The sequence below is a fragment of the Rhinoraja longicauda genome, chromosome 10 (assembly GCF_053455715.1).
Source record: "Rhinoraja longicauda isolate Sanriku21f chromosome 10, sRhiLon1.1, whole genome shotgun sequence".
In the NCBI taxonomy this organism is placed as follows: Eukaryota; Metazoa; Chordata; class Chondrichthyes; order Rajiformes; family Arhynchobatidae; genus Rhinoraja; species Rhinoraja longicauda.
The window spans coordinates 3,127,664-3,141,009 of NC_135962.1; the positions used below are offsets into that span (position 1 = coordinate 3,127,664).

The following is a 13,346-nucleotide window of genomic DNA, read 5'->3' on the forward strand; positions in this document are numbered from 1 at the left end:
AAGATCCCCTCTCATCCTTCTAAATTCCTGTCGACCCATTCTTTCATCATTAGTCAGTCCCGCCATCTGTGAATTAACCTGGTGAACCTATGCTGCACTCTCTCAATAGCAATAATATCCTTCCTCAAATTAGGAGACAAAATTGCACACAATACTCCACGTGCGGTCTCACGTGCGGCCCTGTACTTCCGCACTACCGATATAAGGCTAACTGGTCTATAATTCCTTGTTTTCTCTCTCCCTCCTTTCTTAAAAAGTGGAGTTACACTGGCTACCCTCCAATCCACAGGAACTGATCCAGAGTCTGTAGATCATTGGAAATAACTTTTAATGCAACAATTTGTATGCAATTTTTAATACAAATGTTTTAATGCAAGACCCAGGTTATAATTAACAATGCATAAAAGTTGAAGAAAGACATTATCTATACAAGGCTTTGCAATAATTACTGTTTAACTAGAGAATTAGACGATTTATAAGACAAGAAACATAACCAAGCAACAAACTTTTATAACAGAAATTAGCAGTCATATCATTTTATTAGAAAAGCACCTGATTTGAATGAGGATAACAGAACAATCCAGAAAATCCAATTCTCCAAGCCCCATTCCAGATATATCATAAAATTCCTTAGGTTCTAAAACCAGGAGTTTATGTATAATACATCACTCTACATCCTTCTCATCTCCAAAGACATGTGTAAGCAGATTTTTATGCAGCTGTATGCAAATAATTATATCTTGAAATATGTATAATTCTTACACCAATGGGCAGGAATTCTTTCTCAAAAGTCCAACCAAAATTTTATAGATTATATTCCTGAGAAAATGAAACATTAAAAATTACAGGAAAGTACAGAGCCAGAGACCCGGATTCAATCCTGACCTGTGCACTCTCGTTCTGGACTCCCTACCCTGGGGGAAAAAAGTCTATCTTATAATTCTATCCTATATCTATCCTATGCATGTCCCTTTTAAATTTAATAAACCTCTAAGTTTTTGATTGAATTGAAAGATACAGCTTGGAAACAGGCCTTCGGCCTAGCAGTCCACACCCTGTAGGAGTATGTAGCAGCACTCTAGGAAAGATGAGCGTTAGAGGCAATTGGTTCAGGAGATGAATAGCAGTGGATACAAAGCTGTTCTTAAGTCTTTAAGTCTGAGCTTTCAAGCTTGTTTATTTTCTCTTAGAAGGTGGAAGAGAGAAGAGGGAAAGGGCAGGGTGATAGGTACTTCACAATACTTCCAGCCTTCCTAATGCATCGTACTGTGAAGATGGACTAGATGGAAGAAAGTTATGAGCTTGTGATTCGGATTGTGTTTAACAATCTTGCAGGTTTGAAGGAGGAGGTTTGGGCAGTCAAGAGCGGAGCAGTTGCCATACGTGGCTGAGGTTCATCACATCAGAATACTTTCAATAGCACATCTGTAGATGTTTGAAAAGCCTCACGGACATGCCATATCTTCTCAGCTGCCTGAGAGAAAGTAAATATGCTGATTTTTGATCATTGCATCTCTGTGAATTGACCAGGTTAGGTTGCTGGTGATATGGATGCCTTGGAACTTAAAGTTATGGACCATCTCTACAGCAGCTCTGTTGATAAGGGCAGGGTTGTGTTCACCCCCTTACTTCCTTAGGTTAACAAACAACTCTTTTATCTTGCTCGTGCTAAGGGTTAAGTTATTGACGTGACATCAAGACAACACAAGGTTCACAATCTCTTACCTATACAGTGCATTCAGAAAGTATTCAGACCCCACCTTTTCCACATTTTGTTACGTTACAGCCTTATTTTAAAATGAATTAATTTCATTTTGTTTTAATCATCAATCTACACACAATACCCCATAATAAAAAAGCGAAAACAGGTGTTTAGAAATTTTTGCAAAATATATATTTTTTTAAACTGAAATATCACATTTACATAAGTATTCAGACCCTTTGCTCTGACACTCAAAATTGAGCTTATGTTCATCTTGTTTCCATTGAGATGTTTCTACAACTTGATTGGAGTCCACCAGTGGTAAATTAAATTGATTAGACATGATTTGGAAAGGCACACACCTGTCTATATAAGATCCCACAGTTGACAGTGCATGTCAGAGCAAAAACCAAGCCATGAAGACGAAGGAATTGTCCGTAGACCTCCGAGACAGGATTGTGTCGAGGCACAGATCAGGGGAAAGGTTAAAAAAAAATCTGCAGAATTGCAGGTCCCGAAGAGCACAGTGGCCTCCGTCTTTCTTAAATGGAAGTACTTTGGAACCACCAGGACTCTTCATAGAACTATCCGCCCGGCCAAACTGAGCAATGGGGGGGGCCTTGGTCAGGGAGGTGACCAAGAACCCGATGGTCACTCTGACAGAGTTCCAGAGTTCCTCTGTGAAGATGGGAGAACCTTCCAGAAGGATAACTATATCTGCAGCACTCCATCAATCAGGCCTTTATGGTAGAGTGGCCAGACGGAAGCCACTCCTCAGTAAAAGGCACATGACAGCCCGCTTGGAGTTTGACAAAAGGCACCTAAAGGACTCTCAGACCATGAGAAATAAGATTCTCTGGTCTGATGAAACCAAGATTGAACTCTTTGGCCTGAATGCCAAGCTACGGTGAAGCATGGAGGTGGCAGCATCATACTACGGGGATGTTTTTCAGCGGCAGGAACTGGGAGACTGGTTGGGATCGAGGAAAAGATGAACGGAGCAAAGTACAGAGAGATCCTTGATGAACACCTGCTCCAGAGCATTCTGGACCTCAGACTTTGGCAGAGGTTCACCTTCCAACAGAACAACAACCCTAAGCACACAGCCAAGGCAACGCAGGAGTGGCTTCGTGACAAGTCTGTGAATGTACTTGAGTGGCCCAGCCAGAGCCTGGACCTGAACCCGATCGAACATCTCTGGAGGGACCTGAAAATAGCTGTGCATCGACGCTCCCCATCCAACCTGACAGAGCTTGAGTGGATCTGCTGAGAAGAATGGGAGAAATTACCCAAATACAGGTGTGCCAGGCTTATAGCATCATACCAAGAAGACTTGAGGCTGTAATCACTGCCAAAGGTGCCTCAACAAAGTATTGAGTAAAGGGTCTGAATACTTATGTAAATGTGATATTTCAGTTATTTATTTTTAATTACTTTGCAAAAATTTCTAAACACCTGTTTTCATTTTTTTATTATGGGGTATTGTGTGTAGATTGATGATTAAACAAATAAACTTAATCCATTTTAAAATAAGGCTGTAACGTAGCAAAATGTGGAAAAAGTGAAGGGGTCTGAATACTTTTTGAAGGCACTGTACATTGTCTCAGATTTGTTGTTGATCTAGCCCACAACAGTGGTATTGACAAATTTTAAAATCGAGTGGGGACTCTACTGGAAATACTTAATAGCTAAGAAAGCATTCATGAAGAGGGAATCAGGGGTAATGTTTCAGGTCAATTACCATCTATGAGAACAATTCTAATGAAATGTTACTGACCATAAATTTTAATCTTTCTGTCCCATATAATACAAGTTTTTTAATTTATTTATTTATTTATATATATATATATATATATATATATATATATATATATATATACACACACACACACACACACACCGATGAGCCAAAACATTATGACAGGTGAAATGAATAACATTGATTATCTTGTAACAATGGCACCTGTCAAGGGGTGGGATGTATTAGGCAGCAAGTGAACAGCCAGTTCTTGAAGTTGATGTGTTGGATGCAGGAGAAATGGGCAGGAGTAAAGACCCGAGCGACTTTGACAAGGGCCAAATTGTTATGGCCAGACGACTGGGTCAGAGCATCTCTGAAACGGCAAGGCTTGTGGGGTGCTCCGCACAGTCAGCAGTGGCGAGTACCTACCGACAGTGGTCCGAGGAGGGACAAAACACAAACCGGAGACAGGGTGTTGGGCGCCCAAAGCTCACCGATGCACGAGTGCAACAAAGGCTATCCCGTCTGGTCCAAACAGATACACGATCTACTGTGGCACAAGTCACAGAAAAATTTAATGGTGGTCACGGGAGGAATGTGTCAGGATACAGTGCATCGCACCCTGCTGCGTATGGGGCTGCATAGCCCATGATGACCCCTGTCCACCGTCAAAAGCACCTACATTAGGCACGTGAGCGTCGGAACTGAACCTTGGAGCAGTGGAACGTCGCCTGGTCCGATGAGTCCCGTTTTCTTTTAGATCATGTGGATGGCTGTGTATGTGTGCGCTATTTACCTGGGGAAGTGATGGCACCAGGATGCACTGTGGGAAGACGACAAGCCAGTGGAGGGAGTGTGATGCTCTGGGCAATGTTCTGCTGGGCCATTCATGTGGACGTCAATTTGACACGTGTCACCTACTGTCGTTGAGGACCAGGTACATCCCTTCATGGCAATGGTATTCTCTGATGGCAGTGGCTTCTTTCAGCAGGACAATGCACCCTGCCACACTGCACACATTGTTCGGGAATGGTTTGAGGAACATGATGAAGTGTTCACGGTGTTGCCCTGGCCTCCATATTCTCCAGATCTCAATCTGATTGAGCACCTGTGCTGGATCGACAAGTCCGATCCACGGCGACTCCACCTTGCAACTTACAGGATTTGAAGGATCTGCTGCTAATGTTTTGGTGCCAGATACCACAAGACACCTTCAGGGGTCTTGTAGAGTCCATGCCTCGGTGGGTCGGCGCTGTTTTGGCGGCACATGGAGGACCAACAGCATATTAGGCAGGTGGTCATAATTTTTGGCTCATCAGTGATGGCTCATAATGATTTCAAGTGAGAAGATAGACACAAAAAGCTGGAGTAACTCAGCGGGACAGGCAGTATCTCTGGAAAGAAGGAATGGGTGACATTTCAAGTCGAGACCCTTCTTCAGACTAACGCTTCGGGTCGAGACCCTTCTTCAGGCGACATATTCAAGAGAGGGTTAGATTTAGCTCTTAGGGCTAACGGAATCAAGGGATATGGGGAAAAAGCCAGAACAAGGTACTGATTCTGGATGATCAGCCATGATCATATTGAATGGCAGTGCTGGCTCGAAGGGCCGAATGGCCTACTCCTGCACCTACTTTCTATGTTTTTAAGTTGCAAGGTTCCTTACCTCTGTTAAACTTCAAAAGTACAGCTTCCTTTGTCTGCCATGTCATTAACAATTGCAAAGTGATCATCTGGGAAGGTAGTTAAGCCTCAGATTGCCCAAGGTCTCCTCAAATGGTGCGTGAAACAGAGTTGTTATTAACAGCCGAGGAGGCTTTGTGTGCTGTTTTTGGAGCTGCGGGGTTTCTTGGGGGAGTGAGGAGGAGATGGAGACCAGAAAAGAGTTGACAGAGAATGGAGATTCTCAGTCATAGCAAAGTGGAGATGAGTGAAGAAGGATGTGGGAAAGTGAGAAAGTGCAGAGGAGGGATGATGGTTCCAGTGGAGGTATCACTGTTCATGAAATGCCGCAGGAGAAACAAGAACCCAACAACAAATAACGCAGAAAAAATGTGTACACACTTACTAAGAGGTTGACTTTCTGCACTTAGTCCTCCAAAAAGGAAGAGCTGATCATCTGTCACAGGAGTCAGTGTATGCCATGATCGTCCCTGTGGACGTACTCCTTTAACACTAATCCTAAGGGAGTAAAAAATATATATAGTTCAACTGGGCACCGTTAAAAGCATACTGCTTTATTAACTGAAGTACTAAACATTTTAACATGCAATTAACTTGATCAAGCAACAGACCTACTCAGGTTTATTATCCATCCCTCCAGATACATCTACTTAAATATCCTTCTGCTCTCCTCAGTCCACCAATCGCTATTCCTGTATTGATGGATAGTAATTTACACTGACTGCAAGAGGTTACAGTTCCTTCTACAATGTATGAGTGGACTTGGGAAGGAGAGGGGTTTAAAGTTAATCTGTCCCAACTGCACATCTCTTCCATGGTTAAATCCTAGGTGCATGCCTCCTTACAATGGCACAGTTGGAGGAGCTCCTGCCTTACAGACAGACATAGAGACAGTGGTTCAACCCTGACCCTCGGGTGCTGTCGGTGTGAAGTTTGTACGTTCTCCCTATGATCATGTGGGCCTCCTCCAGTGCCCTGGTTTCTTCCCACATCCCAAGGATGTGCAGATTTGTGAGTTTGTTAGCCTCTGTGGATTGCCCCTGGTGTTTGGAGAGTGGATGAGAGGGTGGGATAACATTGAACTAGTGTGAATGTGTGATATGAATCGCAAATACCAATTCCATCACAAATACCAATCACACATACACATTTTCAAAACAGGCAGCATCTCTGGATAGTAGGAATGGGCGACGTTAAGGTCAAAATTCTTCTTCAGACAGAGAGTCAGGGGAGAGGGAGACACAGTGTGTTAAGTGTGAAAACGAGACATCAAAGCGGATGCGGCTCAAGGAAAATGTAGAATAGATCATTGTTAGCTAGGAGAAGGTGACAACGACCAACAGAGGTCACGTAATAATGATACAATATGCCTCTGACCCACTAACTATACCCCTCTCGTGTCTCAAAAGCCCCAAGGACTGCTAGAAACTTAAATAAAACAAGTATTGAATGTAAACTAATTTTACAACAAAACTTGCATGGACCAGGTTCCAGTTAACGAGTTGCCTCGCATGTCCCAATGCGGGTCTGATCAGCGGCCGCCCATGGGGCCAAGGCGTTGCTTTCCCAGCAGAACTACCAAGCTGACCTCCCCACCGACCTGGGTTTTGTCGAATCTGCCAAAAATTAGGTAGGGCAGGCGCGCCCGCTATGGGCCTCAAAAAGTAGTCCAACTGTACTGGAATGGTCCGTATGGGCTGCAAAAATACTGGCCCACACCTCGTCAGTTGGAATGGGAATGGATCTAGCCACTTCTAGCCGGACCGATGTTCCAGAGGCCTGGCGGCAGGGGGCAAGTTTGACCCGCCAATCAGAAGTCCAGCCACAGAAGATGACTATGGAACGGACCTGCCAATTCCATCCAGGCCGGAGTTTCAGAGCCCCGGCTGCAGTGGGCAAATTCAAACCGCCAATTAGCCATAGAAGTCCTGATGAGGTCGAGATTGGCCTAGGTGCCATATTTTCTGGGGGGACGCCTGGGAAGGATTTCAGTGTGCTCTTGTGATTTTGTCCGGATTAAAGGTGGTGCCGGACCATCATTTGCCGGAAAATCGGTGGTGGTCCTGTACTCACATTATACTAATCCTAATTAATGCCATTTTTCATTCTCTTCAACTACCCTCACAGCCTACCATTCACCTACATACTCGGGACAATTTATAGTGGCCAATTAACTGAACAACTTATTTGTCTCTAGGATGTGGGAGTAAACCCACACCGTCACAGGGAGAAAGTACAAATTCTACACAGGCTGCACCTTAGAACAGGATTAAACCTCTGGCAATGACTACCAATTGGACAGAAAGCCGAGAGTGGTACAAAGAGTAGTCAATCACAGCAGAAAGTGACTGTGGAGCTATTCATATTTTTGTAGTATTTAAGTTCAATTTGGAACCAAGAAAAGGAACGATTATTACATTTGCGGATGACATTTTTTGGTGAGAGTGGGGAAGGGTAGGAACTTCAAATTTCTCCCTTTCAACAGCACTTTTTAATTAAAATCTACAATTAATACAAAACCTCCAATGTAGCTATTGACCCATTTCCTCCTGTAATACCTCAGTTGCTATGATTTAATATAGTGCAGCTCCAATGACTAATTACTTGGGAAACCTTGATGTCGACTGCATATCAATGATCCAACCTAGTTTCTGCCCTCATCTGCCTTCAACTGTCAGCTCCGAGGAAGACCCATGGAAGCTATTTCTGCTGCAATTACAGATTATTGAATTTATATGTTTTAAATTGTTCCTTTCTAAAAATTCAGTACGCTAGAATATTATGTAGATAGCAGACATTTGATCAGTCATCCAACCATTAGTGGATTTCTCTTAATGAGCTAAACTTAGAGGTTAGTAGATAATATGGGATAATGATAAAGAGGCTTATGTCCAGTTGGAGTTGATTCTTAAATATATTAAAGAGTGTATTAAAGCTTCAGAAAATGAAAAACCATATCAAGTACAATAGAATGATGAAAGCGTAGTATTAGTATCATGCTTGTATTCAAGGATAAGACACAAGAGTTGATTAATGTAGACAAATGAAAAAAAGAATAACATGGAGCATTAACAACATTTGGACCATCATGGTCAACTTCCCTGCACTGCTTCAAACATGGAGATGCAATCAGTTAGTTCAAAATCAAAATTAATTAATCGACACTGGCAATAATGGAAACAAAAACAAATTTTAAAAGTGGCTCACTGCTGCTTGTACTGAGTGTCGAAATACTAAAACTCTTGTTTGTTTGTCCCTGAACTACAGCAAAAACGGTACAAGATAGCTCGACAATTTTAGGCCCACCTTCTCACCGTCGTCCCTTTGGTGCTAATGGAAGAGGTTTCATTGAAATTGGTATTATATTTTTAAAGTTATTCACATTTTAAAGTTGAAATCTATCTGGGGGGGGGGGGTGGTGGGGAGGGGAGGGAGGAAGGGAGAGAGGGGGAAGGAGGGGTGTAGGAGGGAGGGGGGGAAGGGAGGAGGGGAAAGGAGGAGGGGAAAGGAGGAGGGGAAAGGAGGAGGGGAAAGGAGGAGGGGAAAGGAGGAGGGGAAAGGAGGAGGGGAAAGGAGGAGGGGAAAGGAGGAGGGGAAAGGAGGAGGGGAAAGGAGGAGGGGAAAGGAGGAGGGGAAAGGAGGAGGGGAAAGGAGGAGGGGAAAGGAGGAGGGGAAAGGTGGAGGGGAAAGGTGGAGGGGAAAGGTGGAGGGGAAAGGTGGAGGGGAAAGGTGGAGGGGAAAGGTGGAGGGGAAAGGTGGAGGGGAAAGGAGGAGGGGAGAGGGCGGAGTGGGGGAGGAGAGGGTGCTGCACCAATGAAGGAGAGGTTTGGGCCCAACGGGTCCACTTTGTCTAGTTTAAAAATAAAAAAACTACTTACTCTCCAGACCATGTCCATGTGTCTAAGTCCAGGCAATGCAAATCATTAATTCTTGTTTCCTAAAAATCAATAAATTGTGTTAAATAAATTTTCCTTATGTATCAACATAGGACAATACAGCACAGGAGCAGGCCCTTCAGCCCACAATGTTTGTGCCAAACATAACACCAACTGATCTTATTTGCCTGTACATGATCCATATCCCTCTATTCCCTGCACTTCCATGTACCTATCCAAAAGCCTCTTAAAAGCCACCATCATATCTGTCTCCACTGCCACCCTGGCAATGTGTTCTAGGCCCCCACCACTCTGTGTAAAAAATCTTGCCCCGCACATCTCCATTAAACTATCCCCCCTCTTACTTTATAGCAATGCTCCCTAGACTTATATTTTCAACCTTGGTCTACCCTATCTTTGCATAATTTTATATGCTTCTGTGAAGTCTCCCCTCAACTGCCAACATTCCAGAGAAAATAATCCAAGTCTATCCAACCTCTCCCTGTAAGCTAAAATCTCATGCTGGCTTTACATTCACAGGCTGAGGAGGATTTCATTTGCATTAAGTGGCCTAATCACTCAAGCCTTCAAGGGTTCACCTGAAGAATAAGGCCTTCAATACCTTGAGGAAGTATCCTTGTTCCCATAGTCTTCAGCATCTATGCAAGCAATATACCTGCTACATCAGATGAAATTTGCCCGCGCTGATACAACCGTGATACAACCAGTCGGGATACTTTCTGCAGTATATCTATAAAAATTTGTATCCAGTGACATGCCAAATCTCTTCAAACATTAGAAAGTAGAGGAGCTGGCACACTTTCTCTGTGATTACTTCAATGTGCAGGTCATCAGAGATATTGAACGCCAGGAATTTGAAACTGTTAACTCTCTGCATCGCTGACCCAATGAAAACTGGTAAAAAAAGACACAAAGTGCAGGAGTAACTCTCAGTGGGTCAGGCAGCATCCCTAAAGAACACGGATAGGTGACGTTTCAGACCAGGACCCTTCTTCAGACTGATTGCAGTGAGGGGGGGGGGGGGGGGGGGGGGAGAGAAAGATGGAAGTTTGGTCTGCCAACTTATCCTCTCTGAAGTCAATGATTACTTCCTTGGTTTTGTTGATGTTGAGCTAGAGGTTGCAGCACCAGTCAGATGTTCTATCTCCCTTCTGTGTGACAACAGTGGTGTCAGCGAATTTATCAATGACAATGTGCTTAGTCACACAGTCATAGATGTGAAGAGAGTAGAACAGGGGGCTAAGCACCTAGCTGTGAAATGCACCAGTTGATGGTCAGTGAGGAAGAGATGTTGTTACCAATCTGCACTGATTGAGATCTATCGATGACGAAGTCTAGTATCAAGTTGTAGAAAGGGGTATTGTGGTCCAAGTTTTGGAGCTTGGTGATGGTTTGGACGGTATGATAGTGTTGAATGCAAACCTGTAGTTGATCAACACCAGCCTGATGTATGTGGCTTTTATTCAGAAATTCCAGAGTAGTGTGGGGAATTAATGAGATAGCATCTGCTGTTGATGTGTGGCGATTGGCAAATTGAAGCACATCATTTCTGAGCCAGGACTTGATTTATGCCATAACCGAGCTATTGAAACACTTCATTATGATGGATGTAAGTGTTGCTGGATAGTCATTGAGGCAGGTTACCCAAGCTTTTCTTGGATACTGGTTCAATAGATGCCCTTTTGAAGCAGATTGCGGGAGCCCTGGTTGAAATTTTTGAGTCATCCTTAAATACAGGAAAGGGGCAGGAAGACTGGAGGGTGGCAAAAGTTGTGCCTCTTTTCAAGAAGGGCTGCAAGGGAAATGCTGGGAACTATAGGCCGGTGAGCTTAATATCTGTAGTTGGAAAGTTACTGGAGAATATTCTGAGGGATAGGTTATACATATATAGCAGACCTGTAGATGTTGTGTACGTGGATTTCAGTAAGGCATCGAAAAGGTTCTGCATGGTAGGCTGTTCTGGAAGGTTAGATCGCAAGGAGAGATAGCTGAATGGATAGCAAATTGGCTCCATGGAAGGAAGCAGAGGGTGATGGTGGAAGGTTGCTTCTCGGACTGGAGGCCTGTGACTAGTGGTGTGCCTCAGGGTTCAGTGCTTGGCCCGTTACTGTTTATCATCCACATCAATGATTTGGATGAGTACAGGGCAAGATTAGCAGGTTTGCTGATGATACAAAAGTGAGTGATTTTGTAGATAGTGAGGATGGTTGTGCAAGATTGCAGCAGGATCTGGATCGATTGGCCAGGTGGGCGGAGGAATGGATGATGGAATTTAATAGAGACGTGTGAGGTGTTGCATTTTGGGATGTCGAACAAAGGCAGGACCTACACAGCAAATGGTAGGCCTCTGGGTAGTGTTGTAGAGCAGAGGGATCTAGGAGTACAGGTGCATGCTTCCTTGAAGGTCGAGTCGCAGGTGGATAAGATGGTCAAAAAGGCTTTTGGCACTTTGGCCTTCATCAGTCAGAATATTGAGTACAGAAGTTGGGAGGTCATGTTGCAGTTGTGTAAGACGTTGATGAGACCGCATTTAGAATATTGTGTTCAGTTCTGGGCACCATGTTATAATAAAAAAGATGTTGTCAAACTTGAAAGGGTTCAGAAAAAATTTACAAGGATGTTGCCAGGACTACAGGGTGTGAGCTCTAGGGAGAGATTGAGTAGGCTGGGTCTCTATTCTATGGAGCGCAGAAGGATGAAGGGTGATCTGAAAAGGGTGTACAAAATCATGAGAGAAATAGTTCGGGTAGATGCACGGAGTCTCTTGCCCAGAGTAGGGGAATCAAGGACCAGAGGACATAGGTTCAAGGTGAAGGAAAAAAGATTTAATAGGAATCAAAGGGGTAACTTTTTCACATGAATGGTGGTGGGTGTGTGGAACAAGCTGCCAGAAGAGGTAGTTGAGGTTGGGACTTTCCCATTGTTTCATAAACAGTTAGACAGGTACATGGATAGAACAGGTTTTTCCAGAATCGTGCAATTGGTGCTTTCCAATTCTCATGAATTGAAATGATTCCTTTGTTTCACCTCACATGATTGGTAATGGTAGAATACAAGCAAGCAGCGCAACTCAGGTTAGTAGTAGGTGGACAAGGATAATTGATGTACATTGACTAAAATCAACAACTATAGAACTCTGAGGAAACACCAAAAATGATGCATGCTGCAATGTAGAATCCATAACTTGGATCACATTTTGATGCATTATTAATGCAAACACAATACAGTGATTGTGGGAGCATAAGCAAAACAAGGCTGGGAATACTGAAGTTTCATAACGCAAGAAACATTATGCAGCAAGAGTGTAAGAGGAGTGCATGCCAAAGAAGTCAATACAATCTATACAACTGTGAAGTCAAATTTTGCTCTAACTCCATTTACAAGTTTGCAGACGAGACCACTATAGTGGGCCAAATCTTCAACAATGATGAGATGGAGTATAGGAAGGAGATGGGGAGCTGGCAGTCTGTTCGTCTTTTTTCCTTTTTTTTGTTGTGTGTCGGTGTTGGGATGGTTTTTGTTTTTGTTTTTTGGCTGTGTATGTGTGGGGGGGTGGGGTGGGGGGTGGTGGGGGAAACCTTTTCCTTTTTAGGTCTCTTCCTCACAGCGCGGGGCGCGGCTCGGCCGCGGGCCTTCCATCGCCCGCGGGGCCTTCCATCGCCCAGTGCGGCTCGGCTGCTGGACTTTACACCGCTGGTGCGGCTCGGCCGCAGGACCTAACATCGCCCGGTGCGGCTAGGCCGCGGGACTTTACATCGCTGGTGCGGCTCGGCCGCGGGACGGTTCAGCACCAGGTGCGGCTCGGCCGCGGGGCCTTCCATCGCCCGGCGCGGCTCGGCCGCGGGACTTTACATCGCTGGTGCGGCTCGGCCGTGGGACCTAACATCGCCCGGTGCAGCTCAGCCGCGGGACTTAGCAGCGCACGGTACGGCTCGGCCGCGGGGCCTTCCATCGCCCGGCTCGGCCGCGGGACTTTTCAGCACCCGGTACGGCTCGGCCGCGGGGCCTTCTATCGCCCGGCTCGGCCGCGGGACTTTTCAGCGCCCGGTGCGGCTCGGCCGCGGGGACTTCCATCCCCTTGCAGGGACTGTGCGGGTCGGTCGGGGACGAGCTGTCTGTCCGTGGGCGTGGGGAAGAGAGTGGAAGTTTTGTTGCCTCCATCACAGTGAGGGGGTGTTTGGAGTCACTGTGATGGATGTTTGTGTTGGGGTCATGTGTCTTGTGTTCTTTTTTTTTTTGTGTGACTGCAATGTAATTTTGTTCGGTACCTCGGTACCGAATGACAAATAAAGCTCTGTATTCTGCTCTGTATTCTGTATAATGC

The 13,346-nt window shown here is 44.8% G+C and overlaps 1 protein-coding gene across 5 annotated transcripts in view; it reads right to left on the reverse strand.

Annotated features, from left to right (window-relative positions):
• Positions 1-13,346, reverse strand: part of LOC144597135 (kelch domain-containing protein 1) — an 86,385-nt gene that overhangs the window by 39,177 nt on the left and 33,862 nt on the right. For 3 of the 5 annotated variants that reach the window (XM_078406062.1, XM_078406063.1, XM_078406059.1), the window contains 2 exons: positions 9,005-9,063; positions 5,512-5,624 (listed from right to left, as the gene is read on the reverse strand). In XM_078406062.1, coding sequence (XP_078262188.1) covers positions 5,512-5,624; positions 9,005-9,063 — 172 coding nt within the window. Of the gene's footprint in view, positions 1-389; positions 2,969-5,511; positions 5,625-9,004; positions 9,064-13,346 lie in introns of those variants that run through there. The other 2 variants (XM_078406060.1, XM_078406061.1) reach the window with 2 other exon arrangements.